This window comes from Pelophylax lessonae, assembly GCF_965119305.1.
Source record: "Pelophylax lessonae genome assembly, chromosome: 13".
Lineage (NCBI taxonomy): Eukaryota > Metazoa > Chordata > Amphibia > Anura > Ranidae > Pelophylax > Pelophylax lessonae.
The window spans coordinates 95,663,257-95,688,411 of record NC_138780.1 but is presented as its reverse complement, the minus strand read 5'-3'; the positions used below and the strand labels follow the sequence as shown (position 1 = coordinate 95,688,411).

Here is a 25,155-nt window from a genome sequence, read left to right as displayed (position 1 = left end):
TTGTTCGCTGAACAGCATGGACAATTAGCACCAGCCCAGACTGCTGCTGTTAGTCCAGTTGGGCCGTAAGTGGTCAAATCTCCTGCAGTTCCGACTGCCTCTCACCAACAAGGATAATTTTTGGGAGACCCAATCTGCATGTTTATGTGAAGGCTCTCATTTATCCAGGTTCTGGTATAGCTAGTAGTAGTTAGTGATATGTAACTAGACACATGTTGAAGATGTTTTCCAGCTTATCCAAGCAAATTCTTCAGTTCTACTGATCTGTATCAGTTTCAATGCTCATTTTGAATTTGTATGGGTTTTTTATACAGCATTATACATCTCCCATAGCATCTAAAAAGATTTTAGCTGCTATGTTTCTAGTTTGGGGTAAAAAAATCAAATCAACCGTCATTTTTAATTCGGCCTGAGCCATAAAGTGTAGTGGTGTGTATACATGCATGTTTTCAGGGATAGTCTGCTTAGTGCATGTTTTGAGTATATATATATGCTAGAGCAGCAGTTATCAAAATGTCCCACTTTATTCTCCCATGATAAGCCCCGGCAACCTCTTTTCATGTTACCCAAAAAAAGTCACGCAAATAACTGTAAATGTTTTTTCTGTATACATTTCTTAAGAAAATTATAAAAAATATTTCAATTCAAATCGATAATGAAGATCAAATACAATGTAAGTGTCAGATACAATTTTAAAGTAAATGTCAAAAACATATTATAGTTTTAATATGATAAACTGCCCACACAAAATAGAATGAAAACCCAAGAAATGTATGTTAGAGACCTGATAGTATATCTAAAGCCCCTATTATTTTTTTTAGTTTTGGCTAGAGTTGAATAATTAAAACCCATCAGTTTTTTTTTGTCTGGAGATTTTACTGTCCCATAGACATATTAGTTAGACAACATTTCTTTAAAGTCAGGGAAATCCTCTCTGTGACGTCTGTTACCACAAGAAGTGTCCCTATTGGAGAGTTTCCCTGCTGTTCCAGCAATAAGGGGGAAAAGTTTGCATTTTTCCTCACTTTCAGTCTTGGGGACAATGGTTACAAAGACAAACAGAGAGGGTTATTCTTCCCTGTCAATATACCTAAAAAATGAGTACAGCTGATTGGCTGCAGTCCCTGTTCAGTTGACTTTTTGCCATCTGGCTTCTTGGATTTCTCAGCCGTAGTTTGTTGAGTCAGATGGTGTTATGGCAAGACCAACCGTTGCTTTTTTTTGTCAATTTTGTCCGATTCACAGGAATCAGCTGAAATTATAGCTGTGTATGGCAAGCCTCAGTTGGCAATAAACAATTAAACTAGTAGTAACAACACCAAGTAAGTCCTCACCAATAACCACAAGCAGATTACTAATGCTTGGTACGGTGCCTGCATTTCTTTTCTTTTTTCAAGTTACTTTTGCCCTATTTTCACCTAGTAATCCTGCAAATAACATCTTTCCTGTCCCTGGGTGGCTACGTCACTCCTCCCCGACATCTATACCATGACCCATGGTGACTGTCACCCTAGGCTGCTCTTCTGCTATAGACTCGAAACATATCCATATCTCTTCATCTCCATTACACGGAAAACAGGAAAATAGGTAGTTTTAGCTAGATACCTAGGATATTCTTCTGTGCAAAGTGACAAGGACACTGCACTTTTGGCAAGAACAACAGCTTTTGTTGTCTGTAATTGCTGTAAATGTTCTTAGCTTGAGATAAAACAAGAAAATGAATGCAGCCACCACATCTAAAAACTGTAAGCTGCAATATATTGTCCTTTTTGTTTTTGAGTTTAGTTATTCTTTAGGACAGGGGCGTAACTGCAGGGGTTGCAATTGCAACCGGGCCCCATGCTCCAGGGGGCCTGTGCGGCTCCCCTGTACACCTGGATAGGAGGGGCAGCGGGGGCAGCATGTAGAGAAATCACTGTCCTCCTTTTTCCTCCTGTAGCTACAGGAGGTAATAGGAGGAGACTGGTTCCTCTGTATGCTGCCCCGCCACTCCTCCTATCAAGTTCACTTGTGTTCTGCTGTCTCAGGGCCCCTGTGTGCTCCCTTGGTTCCCCCCCACTGTGCTCCCTCTCCTGCCGGCTGCAGGGGATTTGTCACATTTGAGAACCAGGAAGGGGTCGGTAAATATGTAATTTATCAGCTCCTTCCTTTTCTGAATGGACAGAGTCATAGTCAGTGATATTGTAAAAAAAATAAAATAAAATGATAAAAAGTACAATTAAAATACCAACAAAAAAAACTACTGACACCAGTGGGTAAACTTCTAGGATCGCAAAGGTCACACTTGCAACTGGGCCCTGGCGTTCCACGACCATGGGGAGGCCCCAAGATGGCAGGAAGGGGGCCCACTGCAGAACTTGTGAAAGGGTCCCGCTGCGGGAGCGTAATAAAGGGCCCCGCAATGATAGTAAAGGGCCCCAGGATCAGTGGGAAGAGCCCCAGGCTTAAATGCAAGGGCCCCGGCCAGGGGTCCGGGGGGCCCTTCATGGTTTCTTGCACCAGGCCCTGAAGGTTCTAGTTATGCCTCTGCTTTAGGAAAAAACTTCAACAACCCATTTTTGATATCCTTAATGAGAGTACAAATTGTTCTGTATGTGTTTATTTTTATATCTTCAAAACTTTTGAACGGGCTTAAAATGAATAATTATAAGTGCTGCAATTACATGTAGAAGTTTTTAATGCAGCATCAATATTTGTTTAGTTTAATAGCTCGTTGTGTCTTCCCCTCCCCTGACCCGGCATGTTGGTCAGTACATGTTCTCTGCAAGAGGCAGTGGGAGCGGGATCTCATTCCAGGCAGTGAGTGGGAGCAAAGTAACTGAATGATTCATCTTCCCAGGGGCTCTGATAGTCTCCACTCCCCAGGACATTGCACTGCTGGATGCTCGCAGAGGGGCTGAAATGTTTCAGAAAGTCAATGTTCCTGTAAGTTCACTTTTACTTCATCACTACTTTTTGTTTCAATGCTGTTATTGTTGTAAAGTTGATAGATTTATGTAGACCTAAATCTAAATTATAACATAGTTTTAGCTTTTAAAAAAAAAAAATATGTAACTCAGTCACGTCACTCAGCAGGAAGGAATGTGAAAATTTGAATTATATTGATGCTCTTATCAATTTAATTAGAATTTTTACGTTCCTTACTGCTGAGTGAAACACTTTTTTTTTTTTTTTGTTGAAGTTGTGTTGCTTGGTAATATTCAATGTTTTGTTAAATTTAATGATTCATTTTTACTGGCAAGTAAGTTAATTGACCGTGTCCAAAAAAATAAAAGTAGAGCTGCAAGCAAACTGCTTTAACGCAAAGGTAAAATACACATCTGAACTGTCTTATCTGCCAAAGGATTTGTAATTCTGTCCAACCACTTCTGTAATTTATACAGTACATCTCTGCCAGACAGCACAGCCAGGATGGTGACACCACTAGTCCTACACTCTTAGATTTTTTTTTTTTTTCCATTCAACCTGTGGGTTGACCAAAAAAAAATATAACAGACTCTTAAACTCACATTATACTGTGCAGATAGACAAATTCTAATCAGAATACCCGTACAGCGGCTGCATCAGATTAGATTCAGCCACTGCTTGGCCAAAAATGTTCTGTACACTCCTTCAGTCTTTCAGTCAAAGAATATTGGACAGGAGGGGGCCGAAAGGGCCACCTATCGAGTGAATTTTAACAAGTTCCTCAGTAACCGGCCCGAAGTTTATAGTGTATGGCCAGCTTTAAAGTTAAAAGGGGCACTGAAAGGATTTTTACTCACTTTTCCAACGGTCTCTCATCAGCACTGGCATCTTCTCCGGTGTGCTAGTCTTTGGCCATCACCATTTTCTGGTACAGGATGACATCACACCTGTGCATGTGCAGGAGGCCATCATTCTGACACACATAGACCGTCCGGCACTGACATTGAGCAGGCAGGTAGGGGCATTTTTATTGCAGAAGAGTCAATGGGGTTTAATTACTAAAGGCAAATATTCTGTGCACTTGCTCCAGAGCTTAGTAAATTATGTAAAACTTCACTTTTTAAAGAATACTCCATCGCATACAAGGAAAATAAAAAAACAGCATTTTTGTTTGTACATGATTGGATGATAGAAACCAGCAGAGGCTCCCCCATTTCAGAGCTTCCCTTCCCATCTAGAGCCAATGCACTTAAAGTGCACTTGCAGTGCACAGTATATTTGCCTTTAATAAATCGACCTCCCTGTATGTCTCTTCCGCAAAAAAAGTCTGCCTACTCAGTTTTTGTTACAGAACTCCAGTTTCGCTTTAAGGAATACAAGCACGTCACCTCCCTGTCTGCAGCCCACCGATTGCAAAAAGAAGTGTCAATACTCAAACTGCCTACTCTGCTCTCTCATGCTTCTTGGCACAGCTGCTGAGTCCTTCAGTTTTTCACGTCATGATCCCCAGTCCCTTGTGCCAGTAATTTGGTCATCTGAGAATCTCTGCTTGTGATGCAGGAAAGCTATTCCCACACACAGTCCTCTGCAGACTTCTTAGGCTCCATTCACACCTGAACGTATCATTTTCAGGTGTTGTTTTTTGGGCTTTTTTCAGGCGTTTTTTGTAGGTGTTTTTGGAGGCCGACATTGACATCTAACAAAAACGCTTGTAATCTGCCAAAAAAGAAGCTCATGGACTTTTTTGAGCTTCAGGCGTTTTTGCTTCAGGGGACAAAATGCTCATATGTGAACAGGGACCATTGAAATGAATAGGATTTTGCATGTTAATCTCCCAAAAGCATATGGGAAAATGTGTTCTGGTCAGATGAAACCAAGGTTGAACTTTTTGGCCATAATTCAAAAAGATATGTTTAGCGCAAAAACACTGCAAATCCCCAAAAGAACACCATACCCACAGTGAAGCATGGTGGTGGCAGCATCCTGCTTTGGGGGTGTTTTTCTTTAGCTGGAACAGGGGCCTTAGTCAAGGTGGAGGGACTTGTGAACAGTTCCAAATACCAGTGAATATTGGCACAAAACCTTCAGGCTTCTGCTAGAAAGCTGACCATGAAGAGGAACTTTATCTGTCAGCATGACAACGACCCAAAGCATACATCCAAATCGACAAAAGAATGGTTTCACCAGAAGAAGATTGACGTTTTGGAATGGCCCAGCCAGAGCGCAGACCTGAATCCGATTGGGTCACATTCACATATTTGGTGGGATTGCCCGGTAGATAAAACATTTTGTTAGGAAATATTCCATATGCTTTCTACATTGTTTGATGAGCCCATCCCTCCTGACCCCTCCGTAGCACTTCTAAATTTAAGACCGGCTAACCTCACCCAATCCCACTTTAAACTCCTTCTGCAAGTCACTACGGCTGCAAAACAGATCGTCGCAAAACCCTGGAAATCCCCAAAGCTGATAAGGGCTGAAGCCATTTATTATCAATCAACTGTTTACTCTTTTTAAATCATAATGACATCAGAAACTACCCAAATGACCCTGATCAAAAATATACATACCCGGTGATTTTGGCCTGATAACATGTTGACACAAATGTGTTTGAATGGCTATTAAAGTTACCCATCCTCACCTGTCATCTGTTTGCTTGTAATTAGTGTGTGTGTGTATAAAAGGTCAGTGAGGTTCTGGACTGACAGACCCTTGCATCTTTCATCCAGTGCTGCACTGAAGTTTCTGGATTCTGAGTCATGTGGAAAGCAAAAGAATCAAAAGAGTCAAAGGATCTGTGGCAAAGGTAGTTGAACTTTATAAAACAGGAAAGGGGTATAAAAAGATATCCAAGGAATTGAGAATGCCAATCCGCAGTGTTCAAACGCTAATCAAGAAGTGGAAAATAAGGGGTTCTGTTGAAAGTTGAAACCAAACCACGGTCAGGTAGACCAACTTAAATTTCAGCCACAACTGCCAGGAAAAGTGTTCGGGATGCAAAGAAAAACCCACAAATAACTTCAGGTGAAATACAGGACTCTCTGAAAACATGTGGTATGGCTGTTTCAAGATGTACAATAAGGAGGCACTTGAAGAAAGATGGGCTGCATGGTTGAGTCATCAGAAGAAAGCCATTACTACGCAAACGCCACAAAGTTTCCCGCTTACAATACGCCAAACCGCACAGAGACAAGCCTCAAACCTTCTGGCACAAAATCATTTGGAGTGATGAGACCAAAATTGCCACAACCATAAACGCTACATTTGGAGAGGAGTCAACAAGGCCTATGATGAAAGGTACACCATTTATACTGTGACACACGGAGGTGAATCGCTGATGTTTTGGGGATGTGTGAACTACAAAGGCACAGGAAATTTGGTCAGAATTAATGGCAAGATGAATGCAGTATTTTCTCATAAAATACTGGAGGAAAATATGCATTCATCTGCCCTGTATCTGTGCATGGGACATACTTGGACATTCCAACATGAAAATGATCCTAAACATAAGGCCAAGTCGACCTGTCATTGGCTACATAAGAATAAAGTGAAAGTTCTAGAGTGGTCATCTGTCTCCTGACCTCAATATCATTGAGCCACTCTGGGGAGATCTCAAACGTGCAGTTCATGTAAGACAGCCCAAGAATTTACAGGAAATGGAGGCTTTTTGCCAGGACGAATGGGTAGCTTTACCACCTGAGAAGATAAAGAGCCCTCATCCACAAATGTCACAAAAGACTTCAAGCTGTCATTGATGTTAAAGGGGTAATACACGGTATTAAGAACTGGGGTATGTCAACTTTTAATCGGGGTCATTTGGGAGTTTATGTTGATTTCAAAAGGGTAAACACAGTTAATTGATAATAAATGGCTTCAGTCAAACACTAAATATGAGTGAAAGGAAACGTTTTTGTTATCATTCATATTCTCTGAAAAATGGCCAAGAAATCATAAATTCTGCCAGGGTATGTAAACCTATGAGCACAACTGTATGTGTATGTGTGTGTATATATATATATATATATATATATATATATATATATATATATATATATATATATATATATATATATATATATATATATATATATATATATATATATATATATATATATATATATATATATTACATATACACAGTGCCTTGCGAAACTGTTCGGCCCCCTTGAACTTTGCGACCTTTTGCCACATTTCAGGCTTCAAACATAAATATATAAAACTGTAATTTTTTGTGAAGAATCAACAAGTGGGACACAATCATGAAGTGGAATGAAATTTATTGGATATTTCAAACTTTGTTAACAAATAAAAAACTGAAAAATTGAGCGTGCAAAATTATTCAGCCCCTTTACTTTTCAGTGCAGCAAACTCTCTCCAGAAGTTCAGTGAGGATCTCTGATCCAATGTTGACCTAAATGACTAATGATGATAAATAGAATCCACCTGTGTGTAATCAAGTCTCCGTATAAATGCACTTGCACTGTGATAGTCTCAGAGGTCCGTTTAAAGCGCAGAGAGCATCATGAAGAACAAGGAACACACCAGGCAGGTCCGAGATACTGTTGTGGAGAAGTTTAAAGCCGGATTTGGATACAAAAATATATCCCAAGCTTTAAACATCCCAAGGAGCACTGTGCAAGCGATAATATTGAAATGGGAGTATCAGACCACTGCAAATCTACGAAGACCTGGCCGTCCCTCTAAACTTTCAGCTCATACAAGGAGAAGACTGATCAGAGATGCAGCCAAGAGGCGCATGATCACTCTGGATGAACTGCAGAGATCTACAGCTGAGGTGGGAGACTCTGTCCATAGGACAACAATCAGTCGTATACTGCACAAATCTGGCCTTTATGGAAGAGTGGCAAGAAGAAAGCCATTTCTTAAAGATATCCATAAAAAGTGTAGTTTAAAGTTTGCCACAAGCCACCTGGGAGACACACCAAACATGTGGAAGAAGGTGCTCTGGTCAGATGAAACCAAAATCGAACTTTTTGGCAACAATGCAAAACGTTCTGTTTGGCGTAAAAGCAACACAGCTCATCACCCTGAACACACCATCCCCACTGTCAAACATGGTGGTGGCAGCATCATGGTTTGGGCCTGCTTTTCTTCAGCAGGGACAGTGAAGATTTTTAAAATTGATGGGAAGATAGATGGAGCCAAATACAGGACCATTCTGGAAGAAAACCTGATGGAGTCTGCAAAAGACCTGAGACTGGGACGGAGATTTGTCTTCCAACAAGACAATGATCCAAAACATAAAGCAAAATCTACAATGGAATGGTTCACAAATAAACATATCCAGGTGTTAGAATGGCCAAGTCAAAGTCCAGGCCTGAATCCAATCGAGAATCTGTGGAAAGAACTGAAAACTGCTGTTCACAAACTCTCTCCATCCAACCTCACTGAGCTTGAGCTGTTTTGCAAGGAGGAATGGGCAAAAATTTCAGTCTCTCGATGTGCAAAACTGATAGAGACGTACCCCAAGCGACTTACAGCTGTAATCGCAGCAAAAGGTGGCGCTATAAAGTATTAACTTAAGGGGGCTGAATAATTTTGCACGCCCAATTTTTCAGTTTTTTATTTGTTAAAGTTTGAAATATCCAATAAATTTCATTCCACTTCATGATTGTATCCAACTTGTTGTTGATTCTTTACAAAAAATTAAATTTTTTTATATCTTTATGTTTGAAGCCTGAAATGTGGCAAAAGGTCGAAAAGTTCAAGGGGGCCGAATACTTTCGCAAAGCACTGTATGTAAAAAAAAGTCCACCATGAGACATTCTTTGTTAGAAATTAACTCAGTTAATAAAGCAGTAATAAAAATAAATCTGTAAATTATGGTTTTGTCTCCTGACAGGTGCTAGGTCTTGTGCAGAACATGAGTGTTTTTCGATGTCCTAAGTGTAATCACGAAACCCATATTTTTGGAGAAGATGGGGCACGGCAGCTTGCAGCTTCCATGGGACTGGATATTCTAGGTAGGGGTACTGTTGATGTGATAATCTATCATCACTCAATGTAAATGCAGAAGATTTGACAGTTTCGTAATTCTTAAAATTAACATTTTTGCCTGTAGCATTTCTGACTGCACTCTTCAAAGCATACCTAACCTAGCCTTAGTTCTTTTTTTAAAAGAGACGTTCACCTTTTAGGGAAAAAATAAATAAATGCACATATTTTTGAAGGAAAAAATGTTCATTTATTATTTTTTCCTACAGGAGCAAGCAAAGCATTGCACGCATGATCATTGGATCTCTGGTGCATTGTCAGGCTCCTGCATACACTCTCTGCCTGTACCTGTATATGGGCTTTCAGTTAGAATGCTGGAGGGAAGAGTGAATGGACTACAAGCACGCTAATCCGCATGCTCGTAGTCCATTGAAACTTACAAGTCAATCTGCCACATTGGCAGACAGAACTTGCAGTTTATTCATTCACAGATCCCTGTGAATAAATTACACAACTGTGGGGGCAGAGCTCTGCACAGCTGTGCCAATTTTAAATGTGACAGTGGTTGTCGGGGAGAGGATCTCCTGTCCACTGTCAGAGGAAGGGGGTCCGAGGGAGAGCGGGGCAAGAGCTGGAACATATTACACTCTAAATACAGGTGTAACCTGTAACATGTTCTAAAGGTGTATAAACTCAGAAACAAAAATGAAAATATTGCATTTTACCAACCTTTAAATGTGTTGTCTGCATTAGTTTTTAGGGTTTTTTTTTCACCTGGGGATCTGACCAATAACACACTTCCCATTTTAGTGTGTCTCCGCTCTGTATTTAGGAACAACAAAGCCACCTTTGGACAGCAGCATTGTCAATCTGGGTAGAGGGTATTTTTAGATCCACTTGCAGATTCTGATGAACTTAACCACTTAACGACCGGCGCACGACGATCTACGTCGGCGCTCAGCCCCGGCCAGGCAAACTGACGTAGGCCTACGTCAGCACTTTTTGCCGGCCCTGTGCGCGCTCCCGCGCCCCGCCGCCGCCGCCGATGACTCGATTGGGTTCAGAACCGATCAGTCATCAGGTCCAGGCCAATCATTTTTGGTCTGGACCTGTTGATCGGTCCTGCCCAATCAGATCATCCTCTAAGCCTGTGAAATGTAAACACAGGCTTAGAGGAGATGTGCCCTCCCCTCCCAACGGTCTTTTTGGATCCAGCGTGAGAGGAGAGCACATCTTACTGTGAGTAATTGCACCAAGCACATCACACACAGCTAGATAGGCACATTTCACCCCCGATCGCCCCCCCAATTAACCCCTACAGCACCTGACACAACACACACTATATACAGCATATAGCATATACCTATATACCTGTATAAGTGTGATTTGTGAACAGGTGTAGCCCTTGCGACCCCCCCTTTTCCACTCAAATTACCCCCCACCCCCCCCTAATAAAGATTTAACCCACTGATCCCCCCTGAACCCCCCCTGATCACCGCCGTTAACCCCTACACCCTCTGTCACATCAGCACTAATACAAACGCAATATACGGTGTTATTGTATTTTTGTATTAGTGTCATTGTGATCAGAATTAGCGCAGGCGACTAAGTTTCTGTCCCAAGAAGGTTTAGGGTCCCCGCCACCCGCCCAATAAAGATTTAAGCCCCTGACCCCCCCCTGATCACCCCTACACCCCCTGCCATAACACACACCGTATACAGTATATAGCATTTTGCTATATACCCGTATAAGTGTGATTTGTGGTCAGGTCTAGCGCTTGCGACCCCCCCTTTTCCACTTGAATTACCCGCCACCCCCCCCTAATAAAGATTTGAGCCCCTGATCCCCCCTGATCCCCTCCTGATCACCGCTAGTTAACCCCTACACCCTCTGTCACATCAGCACTAATACAAACGTAATATACTGTGTTTTTGTATTTTTGTATTAGTGTGATTGTGATCAGAATTAGCGCAGGCGACTAAGTTTGTGTCCCAAGCAGGTTTAGGGTCCCCCCCACCCGCCCAATAAAGATTTAATCCCCTGATCCCCCCCTGATCACCCCTACACCCCCTGCCACAACGCACACTGTATACAGTATATAGCATTTTCTATATACCTGTATAAGTGTGACTTGTGACCAGGTTTAGCGCTTGCCACCGTTCCTTTTATCCTTAGGATACCCGCCAGCCCCTTCCAATAAAGATTTAAACCCCTGATCCCCCCCTGATCACATCCCGTTAACCCCTACACCCTCTGTCACATTAGCACTAATACACACATAATATACTGTTTTTACTGTATTTTGTATTGGTGTCATTGTGACTTGAGGTTGTGCTAGCTAGCTAGTTTCTTTCCCAAAGGAGGTTTAGGGTCCCCGCCACCCCCCCCAGATCCCCAGCGCATAGTTTAGAAATAACCCCTTGATTGCCACACACACACGCACGCACGCACATACACTTCCATTTCTAGTATAGTGTTTGAACAGATCAATATCTGATCTGATCAGAACTATACTAGCGCCCCCATAGTTTAGGGTTCCCAAAACGCAGTGTTTGCACGATCAGCACTGATTCCTGCCAGCACCTGCGTTTAACCCTTTCACCCAGGTAAGTGTAGTAATCAACAGATTACTGTCACTTACAAAAAAACACAAGACACAAAACCGCTGTGTTAGCAGAGTCAGGCCTGATCCCTGCTAGCATTAGCAGTTTTTTTGGTAGCGCTTGAAATAATCTTCGACAACCAGGTGCTTTTATTACCTGTGAGTCGCATCACTGTACGGGTAAATTTAGTTACCAAAATGTCTAAACGTTCGTACAGTGATGAAGCTATTTACAGTATAATGACCATGTCAGGTGAGAGCGATGGGGAAGCCTCACCGGCAGAATCAGGGTCAGTATACGAACCAAATTACAGCAGCGGCTCCCTGACAGATAGCTCCGACGACAGATGGGTCCCTGTTAGACCCAGGCGTACCCGACCCCATTCTGGTGTTGTTGAGATGCAGGAATCGCAGGGTGCTCGTATGGAGCAGAGTGTGGGTACTAGTGCCGCTCATCCTTCTGGCGACCTGGCAAGCGCCAGCGGCCTAGTACACCCTGGACCTAGTACAACCAGCACTGCAGTAAGACCTGGTGACGTGGCGAGTCCCCTAAGTGCAGTTGAAGCTGGTGCGGTGGCTAGCACAAGTAGTGGCCCGCAGCCACCGCGTATTCGAAGACAGGCCCGTAGAGCCCATAGTGCCCTCCCTGATGCGCTGGCATTTCCTAATTGGCAACCCACTGATACTACAGCGCCAGTACTTCCCCCATTCACCGCCCAACCTGGAATCCACGTGGAGACAGCTGGTTTTACGCCCCTGAACTTTTTTGAGCTGTTCTTCACGGAAGATCTTTTCAGATCTATTGTGGATCAATCAAATTTATATGCTCAACAATTTATCGCCGCCAACCCAAATTCGCCCCTTGCCAGACAATTCGGCTGGAAACCTTTAACGGTTTCCGAATTTAAGATCTTTCTGGGCCTTTCCCTCCACATGGGCATAACTAAACAGAGTGAATTGCGGCTATATTGGTCCACTAGCCCACTTCACCATATGCGCATGTACTCTGCCTCCATGTCCAGGGCGAGATATGAGCAAATTCTGCGATTTATGCATTTCAGCGACAATGAAATCTGTCGTCCTCGGGGAGACCCTGCATACGATCGGCTCCACAAAATTCGGCCCCTCATAGACCACTTCAATCAGCGGTTTGCAGCCTTGTTTACCCCCGAACAAGTTGTCTGCGTTGACGAGTCCCTGATTAAATTTACTGGCCGCCTTGCTATGAAACAGTACCTCCCCAGCAAGCGTGCCAGATACGGGGTCAAACTGTATAAATTGTGTGACAGGGCCACAGGCTATACAGTTAGTTTCCGGGTCTATGAGGGAAAAGATAGCTGTGTGGAGCCCCCCAACTGCCCAGACTACATAGGGAGCAGCGGTAAGATCGTTTGGGACTTGGTGTCACCCTTATCCGGAAAGGGGTACCATTTGTACGTGGACAACTTTTATACAAGCGTGCCACTATTTAGTCACCTGCTCGAATTACAAATTGGCGCATGTGGCACCGTGCGACCTAATCGCCGGGGCTTCCCCCAACGGCTTGTAGATTCCCGTCTTAGTCGGGGGGCGAGAGCCTGCTTGAAAACGGACAAATTGCTTGCGGTGAAGTGGAAGGATACACGGGATGTTTATGTTCTGTCCTCCCTTCACGCAGACACGACAATCCAAATCACTACGGCAACTGGCGTTGTGGAGAAACCCCTCTGTGTCCACGAATATAACCTTAACATGGGAGGGGTGGACCTTAACGACCAGATTTTGGCGCCGTATTTAGTTGCCCGTAAAGCCAGACGCTGGTACAAAAAAGTGTCTGTTTATTTATTCCAATTGGCGATATTGAACGCCTTTGTCCTATACAAGGCGTCAGGACGAACTGGATCTTTCCGGGAATTCCAGGAAGAGATCATCCTTGCCTACCTGTACCCAGGAGGCATGCCTGCCCAACTTCCCCTTCCAGATGCAGTGAGCCGGCTGCATGAGAGGCATTTTCCTTATGTCCTCCCGAGTACCCCTACCCAAAGATGGCCCCAAAGAAGATGTCGTGTCTGTCAGGCGCGGATTTAGGCGTGACACCCGTTATTATTGTCCCAAATGTCCTGACCAACCTGGTCTCTGCATCGGGGAATGTTTTGAGCGCTACCATACACTAGTGGAGTATTAGTGTAGGGTACAGCACGACACAGTGTAGGGCACACAAACACAGGGTCTCGAAGGATGTTGGATGTCCATCGACATTTTGAGAGACCCAAGCTAGAAGAGAAGATCGCAGAAGATCGCAGTCCCAAATCAAGACATGAAGAAACAGTTAGAAAGAAAAATAAAAGGACCCAAAAACTGTTGTTGTGTCAGTCATTTTATATGTCCTTCTACTCTTCTTACTGTACATTTAAATGTCCTTTGTTTGTTTTTTCATTTTTTTGTGACCTGTTTCTCCTGCAGGTACTTGTCGGCTACCACGCATTGATTTTATATATTCTGACACAAACAGTGTTTGCGCTCAGCATATATGGATACCTTTGCTGATAGCAGCTGTGGTGATTTTCTGATTTCAGCACTGCAGTTAAAATCCTATTTTGGTATACGTGGATAGCGCCGTGTATACCCATCATTAAATTCAGTGGGTGGTTGTTTGGGCGGTTAATGATGAGAATCCAAAAACTTTTGTTGTTGTCAGTCATTTTATATGTCCTACTCTTCCTAATGTACTTTTTTTAATGTACTTTGTTTTTTCATTCTTTTGTGACCTGTTTCTCTTGCAGGTACTCGTCGGCTACCACGCATTGATTTTATATATTCTGACACAAGCAGTGTTTGCGCTCAGCATATATGGATACCTTTGCTGATAGCAGCTGTGGTGATTTTCTGATTTCAGCACTGCAGTTAAAATCCTATTTTGGTATACGTGGATAGCGCCGTGTATACCCATCATTAAATTCAGTGGGTGGTTGTTTGGGCGGTTAATGATGAGAATCCAAAAACTTTTGTTGTTGTCAGTCATTTTATATGTCCTACTCTTCCTAATGTACTTTTTTTTAATGTACTTTGTTTTTTCATTCTTTTGTGACCTGTTTCTCTTGCAGGTACTTGTCGGCTACCACGCATTGATTTTATATATTCTGACACAAACAGTGTTTGCGCTCAGCATATATGGATACCTTTGCTCATAGCAGCTGTGGTGATTTTCTGATTTCAGCACTGCAGTTAAAATCCTATTTTGGTATACGTGGATAGCGCCGTGTATACCCATCATTAAATTCAGTGGGTGGTTGTTTGGGCGGTTAATGATGAGTAATACTACGCATTATTCTTGTGCTGATTTCTGATAGGTTCTCTTTTTTTCCGTTCAGCCCACAGGCTGCATGAAAAAAAAAAAAACCTATATGCCAAACAAGGACTAGCAATGTACTGGTACGTTGCTGGACTTTGAGTGGTTATACCAGGATGATGCCTGCAGATTTAGGCATCATCTTGGTATCGTTTTTTACAGCCAGCGGTCGGCTTACATGTAAAAGCAATCCTAGCAGGTAATTGGCCGCTAGACTGCTTTTACATGCAGTGGGAGGGGCCTCCCCCCCCCCACCGCCGCCTTCCGCAGCCTTCCGTGGTTTTTCTCGGGCTCTCCTGTCCCACCGGTTAACCCGAGAGTGCAGCCAGTGGTTCAGTTATCTAACCATAGAGCTAATTGAAGATTAGAATGGCTCCAATCATCTCTATGGCCTAAGATGCCGGAGGCTACGAGCATTTTATGACTTCTTTTTCGCCAGAAATAAACAGGGCCATTGGGAAATTGGGAAAGTATTTTATCACACCAATTTTGGCGTGGTCAGAAGCATTAAGGTCAGAGGAGAGATCTAGAGTATAAAAGACCCCAATTTTTAAAAAAAAGAGTACCTGTCACTACCGATTGCTATCATAGGGGATATCTAAATTCACTGTGATAGCAATAAAAATGATTTAAAAAAAAAAAAAAAATTAAAGGAAAGGTGTCAAAATAACATAAAAGAGCAAAAAAAAAAAAAAAATCGAGCTCCGCCCCCTTTCCCCCGTGCTTGCGCGCAATGGCACACGCAAGCGTTGGTCTAGTGTCATATGTAAACCGCAATTTCAGCATGCATGTGAGGTATCGCCGCGATCGCCAGATCGAGTGCAGTAATTCTTGCAGTAGACCTCCTCTGTAAGTCTAAAGTGGTAACCTGTAGAGACTTTTAAAGGTTTTTAAAAATGTACGTACGTTTTTGCCGCTGCGCAGGTGTGCGCAATTTTTAAAGCATGTCATGTCAGGTGTCTATGAACTCGGCATAAGATCATCTTTTAAATTTTACCAAACAAATTGGAATTATATAGTGTATTTGTGCAATAAATTTAAAAAAAATGTATTTTTTTCGCAAAAATTGCGTTTGGAAAATCTGTGCGCAAATACCGTGTGACAAAAAAAATTGCAACATCCACCATTTTATTCTATAGGGCCTCTGCTTTAAAGAAATATATAATGTTTGGGGGTTCAAAGTAATTTTCTAGTAAAAAAAAAATATTTTTTCATGTAAACAAAAAGGCACAGAAAAGGCTTGGTTTTCAAGTGGTTAGAAGAGTGGGTGATGTGTGGCTAAGATTGAGCGTAAAATGCCGGGACTGTTCAAACACCCCCCAAATGACCCCTTTTTGAAAAGTAGACACCCAAAGCTATTTGCTGAGAGGCATGGTGAGTCCATGGAATATTTTATATTTTGCTACAAGTGTCGGGAAAATTATTATTTCTTTTTTTTTTGTTGTTTTTTTACAGAAAGTTGTCACTAAATGATATATTGCTCACACATGCCATGTGTATATGTGAAATGACACCCCAAAATACATTCTGCTGCTTATCCTGAGTACAGGGATACCCCATGTGTGAAACTTTTTTGCAGTCTAGCCGAGTACAGGTCCCCGAAAACCAGTCCCCACTTTCAGGCTTTCCAAAGGCGTAAATTGTTGATTTCACTCCTGACTACCTATCACAGTTTCGGAGGCCCTAAAATTCCAAGATAGCACAAAACCCCCCCAAATGACCCCATTTTGGAAAGTAGACACCCCAAGCTGTTTGCTGAGAGGCATGGTGAGTCCATGGAATATTTTATATTTTGCCACAAGTTCCGGGAAATATATATATATATATATTTTTTTTTTTTTTTACACAAAGCTGTCAGTAAATGATATATTGCTCACACATGCCATGGGTATATGTGAAATGACACCCCAAAATACATTCTGCTGCTTCTCCTGAGTACAGGGATACCCCATGTGTGAGACTTTTTTGCAGTCTAGCCGAGTACAGGACCCCGAAATCCAACCTCCACTTTCAGGCTTTCCAAGGGCGTAAATTGTTGATTTCACTCCTGACTACCTATCACAGTTTCGGAGGCCCTAAAATTCTAAGATAGCACAAAACCCCCCCAAATGACCCCATTTTGGAAAGTAGACACCCCAAGCTGTTTGCTGAGAGGCATGGTGAGTCCATGGAATATTTTATATTTTACCACAAGTTCCGGGAAATATATATATATATATATATATATTTTTTTTTTTTTACACAAAGCTGTCAGTAAATGATATATTGCTCACACATGCCACGGGTATATGTGAAATGACACCCCAAAATACATTCTGCTGCTTCTCCTGAGTACAGGGATACCCCATGTGTGAGACTTTTTTGCAGTCTAGCCGAGTACAGGACCCCGAAATCCAACCTCCACTTTCAGGCTTTCCAAGGGCGTAAATTGTTGATTTCACTCCTGACTACCTATCACAGTTTCGGAGGCCCTAAAATTCTAAGATAGCACAAAACCCCCCCAAATGACCCCATTTTGGAAAGTAGACACCCCAAGCTGTTTGCTGAGAGGCATGGTGAGTCCATGGAATATTTTATATTTTACCACAAGTTCCGGGAAATATATATATATATATATATATATATATTTTTTTTTTTTTTACACAAAGCTGTCAGTAAATGATATATTGCTCACATATGCCACGGGTATATGTGAAATGACACCCCAAAATACATTCTGCTGCTTCTCCTGAGTACAGGGATACCCCATGTGTGAGACTTTTTTGCAGTCTAGCCGAGTACAGGACCCCGAAATCCAACCTCCACTTTCAGGCTTTCCAAGGGCGTAAATTGTTGATTTCACTCCTGACTACCTATCACAGTTTCGGAGGCCCTAAAATTCCAAGATAGCACAAAACCCCCCCAAATGACCCCATTTTGGAAAGTAGACACCCTGAGCTATTTGCAGAGAGGCATGTTGAGTGTTTTGCAGATCTCACTTTTTGTCACAAAGTTTTGGAAATTGAAAAAAGAGGAAAAAAAATGCATTTTCCTGTTTTTTCTTCATTTTCCAAAAAAAATGAGAGCTGCAAAATACTCACCATGCCTCTCAGCAAATAGATTGGAGTGTCTACTTTGCAAAATGGGGTCATTTGGGGGGGTTTTGTGCCATCTTGGCCTTTTATGGACTTCAAAAGTGTGATAGGTAGTAAGGAGTGAGATCAACAATTTACGCCCTTAGAAAGCCAGAAGGTGCAGATTGGTTTTCCGGGTCCTGTACGCGGCTAGACTGCAAAAAAGTCTCACACATGGGGTATCATTGTACTCAGGAGAAGCAGCAGAATGTATTTTGGGGTGTCATTTCACATATACCCATGGCATGTGTGGGCAATATATCATTTACTGACAACTTTGTGTAAAAAAAAAAAAATATATATATATATTTCCCGGAACTTGTGGCAAAATATAAAATATTCCATGGACTCACCATGCCTCTCAGCAAATAGCTTGGGGTGTCTACTTTGCAAAATGGGGTCATTTGGGGGGGTTTTGTGCTATTTTGGAATTTTAGGGCCTCCGAAACTGCGACAGGTAGTGCAGAGGTGACATGAACAATTTACGCCATTAGAAAACCTGAGAGTGTTGATTGGTTTTCGCGGTCCTGTACACAGCTAGGCTCCCAAAAAGTCTCACACATGGGGCATCCCCATACTCAGGAGAAGTGGCAGAATGTATTTTAGGGTGTCATTCCACATATACCCATGTCATGTGTGAGAAATTTATCTTTTAGTGACAACGTTGTGTAAAAAAAAAAAATTAAAAAAAAAAATTGTAATTTTCCCGAAACTTGTGGCAAAATATAAAATATTCCATGGACTCACCATGCCTCTCAGCAAACAGCTTGGGGTGTCTACTTTCCAAAATGGGGTCATTTGGGGGGGTTTTGTGGTATCTTGACATTTCAGGGCCTCCAAAACCGTTATAGGTAGTGAGAAAATGCAATGAAAAATGTACGCCCTTTGAAATTCTGATGGTGGTGATTTGTTTTCCGGCTCCCGTACACAGCTACGCTCCCAAAAAGTCTCACATATGTGGTATCCCTGTACTCAGGAGAAGCAGCAGAATATATTTTGGGGTGTAATTACACATATACCCATGGCATGTGTGAGCAATATATCATTTCAATGACAACTTTGTGTAAAAAAAAAAAAAAAAAAATGATTTTTGTCATTTTTCAAACACCTGTGACAAAAAAATAAAATATTCAATGAGCTCAACATGCCCCTCAGAACATTCCTTAGGATGTCTACTTTCCAAAAAGTGGTAGTTTGGGGGGGTTTTGTACTGCCCCGCCATTTTAGCACTTCATGAAATGAGATAGGCAGTCAGAAATTAAAGCTTCGTAAATTTCAGTATTTACACCATAGTTTGTAGACGCTATAACTTTTGCGCAAACCAATAAAAATACGCTCATTGATTTTTTTTTTTGTCAAAGACATGTAGCTAAATATATTTTGGCCAAAAAAAATGACATAAATTGAGTATATTGGATATTTTTTAAAAGACAAAGTTGAAAATGTCATTTTTTTGCAAAATTTTCGCTCTTTTTTTATTAATATCGCAAAAAATAAAAAGCGCAGAGGTGATCAAATACCACCAAAAGAAAGCTCTGTTTGTGGGAAAAAAAGGACGTAAATTTCGTTTAGGTACTGCATTGCATGACCGCGCAATTATCAGTTAAAGTCACGAAGTGCCAAGTTGAAAAAAGGGGTCTGGACCTTTAGCAGCCAAATCCTCTGGGGCTTAAGTGGTTAATTATCACATTAAAGCCAAACTCCAACATTTTTTGAACAATTACAACAACAGTTTTTTCCTTTTGGGGTAAAGGTGTTAAATAAAAGCATTGCAAGCACCCCTGTCAGTGTTAAATAATTTATCTCTATCCTCTAATTGACACTTTGGCTGAAATGCTTGGTCTGTTAAAGGAATTTGAAAAAAATAAAGAGACTTACTGGCAGGATTACCAGGTGAAAAAGAAAGGAAGCAAAAGCCTAAAAAAGTGAACTAATGCAGCCATCACATCTAAGAATTGGTAAGCTGAAATAATATTACATTTTTGTTGTTGGGTGTAATGCTACATTAAACAAGAGTTCTGAACAAAGTGTTTGAACAAAAGGAGGAAATGAAGTATTCCTACATTTCAATACCTATGATACCAGGAGATGAAGATTTTTACTAAATCAAAATAAAGATTTGGTTAAGTGAATGCTGTGCTATGTATTTTTCTCATTCTGAGCTTTTCTCTGTCTCCTGACCAAAGGCAAATTTGGTTTCTGTCAGCCCTAGTATCACATTTTTTAGGTTTAGAATACACATAAGAGGTTTATGAAGACAGATTCCTTAACTGGCCTGGACCTGCCCTATCACAGTAGGTGTTAAAAGCAGTAACTTAAGTCGTGGACTCCCATAGGCACTTTGATGAAGCTAAAAAATATTTTGTGCATTTTCTTGCAGCTTTTGAAGGTGGGCTTCACATATCAAAAAAATATGTTTTGAGGGAAAGAAAAAGGAAAATATCGAAAACAATCACAATTATTAGTAATTGGGAGTTGAAATGTATATATCAAATACATAATTAGAAAATTCTTTTAAGGAAAACTTTTTTTGACTCAAAAAATGGTTAAGGATTAATGGGGAGTACTCGGATTGGGCAGGTGTGGAAAGTGGGGTCCCTCAAGGTCCTGTCCTGGGACCAATCCTGTTTAATTTATTCATAAACAACCTAGAGGAGGGGATATCTAGCACAATTGCGGTATTTGCGGATGATACTAAACTAAGCATGCCAATATCTTCTATGCAGGATGTGGAAACCTTACAAGCGGACCTGAACAAAATTATGGGGTGGGCAACTACATAGCAGATGAGGTTTAATTTTGAAAAATGTAAAGTAATGCACTCGGGCATCAGAAACACGAAAGCAAGCTACTCACTAGGGGGGAACATCTGGGGGAATCTAAGATGGAAAAGGACCTGGGGGTCCTAGTGGACAACAAGCTTGGCAGTGGCATGCAATGCCAAGCTGCTGCAAGCAAAGCCAAAAAAATACTGGCATGTATAAAAAAGGGGATTCACTCTAGAAATAAAGAGATTATTCTCCCACTCTACAAGACTCTGGTCCGGTCACATCTGGAGTATGCTGTCCAGCTCTGGGCACCGGTCCTCCGAAAGTATGTGCTGGAACTGGAGAGAGTCCAGAGAAGGGCAACAAAAATAATTAGGGGAATGGAGGACATCAGCTATGAGGAAAGACTACAGGCATTGAACTTTATTCTCTCTGGAGAAGAGATGCTTGAGGGGGGATATAATATCAATGTACAAATACTGTACTGTTGATGACCCTAGCATAGGGAACAAACTATTCAGAGAAAGGGAATACAATAAGACACGTGGCCACTCACTAAAACTAGAGGAAAGGCAGTTTAACCTTAAAATGCGTAAGGGGTTCTTTACTGTCAGAGCAGTAAGGATGTGGAATTCTCTTCCACAAGCAGTAGTATCAGCAGGGAGCATTGATAGTTTCAAAAAACTATTAGATGGGCCCCCCTAAAGATCACAACATACAGGGGTATACAACGTACGGTTAACAGCCAACACACACACACATCATGGGTTGAACTGGATGGACTGATGTATTTTTTCAACCTCACAAACTATGTATCCAGGGCTTTTTTTCTCAGAAAAAAAAGGTGCAGGAGCTCAACCACGACCCCTGTGTTTACAAGTGATAGTGATGAGAAGGGAGCAGAGGGCCCGAGCCAGAGGTGGTGGAACTGAGTTCCACCAAGTTCCAGCTGAAAAAAAGCCCTGTATGTAACTATGTAAAATGTGAGGCACACAGGTAAATAAATAACAGAATATGGCTGCTTTACAATGACTTGCATTGATGATCTATATTTATTTTTGCTTAGGTGACATCCCTCTGCACATTAGCATTCGAGAAACCTGTGACATGGGAAGGCCAGTAGTGGTATCTGCTCCAGAGAGCAGAGAGGTACGCACTTATACAAAACTAAAATTGTGTATTGTTGTATTCGCAAAAGCATCTCAGGTATATATAAAGTGCTACCTATTGCTGAACTCCAGGGAAATTTAAAAAAAACTACCCTTGCTGTGGGCTCCTACTGCCCTGCATTCTTGCCCTGGGTACTAGTTAAATGCACTTTTACATACCTTATTACTTGCTCCCGCAGGCCTTCTCTCCATGCAACCAGTCTCCAGAAGCTGCTACTCTTTGTTGTTCCACCAGTTGGTAGCATCCTGATGTCATCACATACATTGAAGGACCAGCAGTCTTGCATTGTAAGTGAGGACGTAGAGGGCCCTCCCACAACCCAGGGTGTCAGAAGAGAGTGCTGGCTCCTAGGGGGCAATGATTAAGAGGAGTAAAAGTGCTTTTTTTTTTATGGTACCCTAGGAAAAAAACAAGCATTTACCCCTTTGCAGTGTAGAACTAAATGCTTGTTTAATTTATCTGTAATTTAGCTTTAACATGGGTTTTCAAATGAAAAATGAACCCCTCCCTATTGCTAGATTAGATTAAAGGGTTATATCCCTCAATAACTCTCTGGTTTTGTGTGCCACAATATACTGAATGGCTGGTCTTCGACTTAAAGTATAACTAAAGGCAAAACTTCTTTTTTTTTTTCAGTTTTGGATAGAGTGCACAGGGATTGGAACGCTTGTCAGTTTTTATTGCTATCTGTTCCCCCTTTAAGAAGATTCACTCTCTCTATTTGTCCTATGTACCATGATCATTGGAAGTGAAAATAAAAGAAAATCCCAAATTTTGGGTTGTTCCCAGAAAAGCAACAGAGTGGAAATTTTCCAGTTAGGACACTAGTACCTGGGGGTCCCCCAAGGAATTCCCGTAATTTTGCAATTTCCTCTCACTTCCTGTTTGGCTTGAGGACAGAAAGTGAAGGGAAATCTCTGCAATGGGACACAGATGGCGAAAAAAAAAAAATCTGACGGGTTATAACCCTCCCTCAAAAATGGAAGAAAAAAGTTTTGCCTATAGTTCTACTTTAAAAAGGAGGCGATCATATGTGTAGGCACCTTTGGGCTAAAGACTTATGGCGCTTTTCCACTGCATGGAACTGAACGGTTCGGCTCACTTTTGTGCTTTTCCACTGCTGGTACCGCATGGTACGGTGTAGGAACGGTTCGGTACGGTACGGCAGCGCTTTTCCACTGCATGGAACCGAACGGTACGGCTCTCAAAAACAGTACGATTGGTTCCAAGAAGTACCATACCTGGTACCATATCCCACAATCCTTTGCATGTAGTCACTACTAGCCACTGATTGGTCAGAGAATCGTTGTTATCCCACCAACTTAACTTTAGGACTACTTTAGTGGAAAAGCAAACCATACCGTACCGTACCGAACCGTTCCAGCACCGTACCATGCGGTACCAGCAGTGGAAAAGCAAACCGGGCCAAGCAGGGCCGAGTAGAGCCGAGCCGGTACTTGCAGTGGAAAAGTGCCATTAGTAGAGGTGGTGCAGAGTGCTCAGCCGAGCATACAAATTTATGAGACTGGGGGAGTTGGGAGGATGCTGGTAATCCGGCTTTTTAACCTGTTCAGTGAATTTTTTCCTCCATTAACAGTTAGTTTGCCTGTCTGCACTAATAGTATAACTTTCACTAAAGGTTGAAGCCTCATGCACACTGTAAGCTTAAAGTGGTTCTAAAGGCAGAAGGTTTTTTTATCTTAATATATTCTTTGCATTAAGATAAGCCTTCTGTGTTCAGCAGCCTCCCCTTTTTAATGTACGAAAATATCGGCCGATACCAATATGCGATGACCAAAATATCGGCAATAAAAAAACAATATCGGTCGATCACTAGTACAGACCTGCAGCTGCAGAAAGAGTCAGTAGGAGCTTTCTGAATCAAAAACTGACTATATCATGCAGTGCATGTATTCGAATTATATTGGTTGTATATGAGCTGACTCCATAGACTACAGCTGAGGGTAGTACTGTTGTTTGTGCAATGTAGGTATTTACTGGATACTCCCTTTAATTTCTTATCACCTTACCCTTTATTTCTATTTCTCTAGGCCAAGGCATATTTGAGTATTGCTAAAGAAGTAATGAAGAGAATTTCCTAAGATGGTGAAGCGAAATAAAGAGCAAGATAAGAAAACTATTGTGCCAGTTCTACAGAACAGAAGGGTCTGTTGAGCACTCACTAGCACTGATTAGCCTGCATGGTGAAATGGACACAGTACAGTAAATGTGAGCCAAGGATACCGGGTTGTTTCAGATGTTCAGTTGCTGTGGTCATAGAACCTTCCTAAGATGACAAATGTTATTTTGTACAGACGTGGTTGTAAACCTCAGACATGAAATATGAATAAGGCCTATCTCTCTATAGTGTGTGCTGTCTCAAATAAGAGCGTATCATTTCTGTCTGCTGCTTTGTTCCTCTATCCGCTTGAATCACTCCTGCAGATTAACAGCCTCAGCTCTCTTCCTGTGAGCTGTGGGGAGGAGGGGTGTCCCTTCCATCCAATCAGCTCTCAGATCTCTCCTCGCTGAGCTCTGCAGTGTGTAACTTCAGCTCTCCACCCCATTTTCCTGATCTTTCAGCTTATAAATTCCACACTTCGAATGAATGTAAAGATCAGACTGCAGATAAACAGATACAACTTATGTAGGAGGATTTGTTTCATCTCTCTGTATCATCTGAGGATGGTCACTTCACTGGGTATATGTAGGGGTTTACAACCACTTTAACATTATGTAAAAATATAATATATACACTGAACAAAATTATAAATGTAACACTTTTGTTTTTAACCTATCCAATAATCATGCTGTCTAATCAGCATCTTGATATGCCATACCTGTCAGGTGGATGGATTATCTCAGTAAAGGAGAAGTGCCCACTAACACAGATTTAGCTAGATTTGTGAACAATATTTGAGAGAAAAGGGCATTTTGTGTACATAGAAAAAGTCTTAGCTCTTTGAGTTCAGCTCATGAAAAATGGGGCAAAAACAAAAGTGTTGCGTTTTTATAATTTTTTTTCAGTGTAGAATGTTTCTAGTATTTTCTGTTGTTAGATCTTGAAACCACATACATTTTAATTCTAATACGTTAGTTGATTTTTTTTTGATATCTGTTTGTGTGTAAGCTCCTAATAATGGCCTGATCTCTTGACAGCCAGATCTTTTTAAATCTAAAAGAACTTTGTTTGACCGGAATCTTGCTCCAGTGGTCACCGTCTGTCACCTGTAGTTTGTGCTTCTTGGAGGCCGTTCATTTGTCTCACACAATAAATGACTAAATTACTAGTACTGTAGCACATTTGAAAT

General features: G+C 41.6%; 1 protein-coding gene across 2 annotated transcripts in view; it reads left to right on the top strand.

Moving 5' to 3' along the window:
- NUBPL (NUBP iron-sulfur cluster assembly factor, mitochondrial) overlaps positions 1-24,249 on the top strand; it is an 88,046-nt gene extending 63,797 nt beyond the window's left edge. For both annotated transcript variants that reach the window (XM_082275696.1, XM_082275695.1), the window contains exons 8-11: positions 2,840-2,925; positions 8,771-8,891; positions 21,741-21,823; positions 23,896-24,249. In XM_082275696.1, the coding sequence (XP_082131822.1) occupies positions 2,840-2,925; positions 8,771-8,891; positions 21,741-21,823; positions 23,896-23,946 (341 nt within the window). In that variant the 3' untranslated portion in view covers positions 23,947-24,249. The remainder of the gene's footprint in view (positions 1-2,839; positions 2,926-8,770; positions 8,892-21,740; positions 21,824-23,895) is intronic.
- The last annotated feature ends 906 nt before the right edge of the window (positions 24,250-25,155 follow it).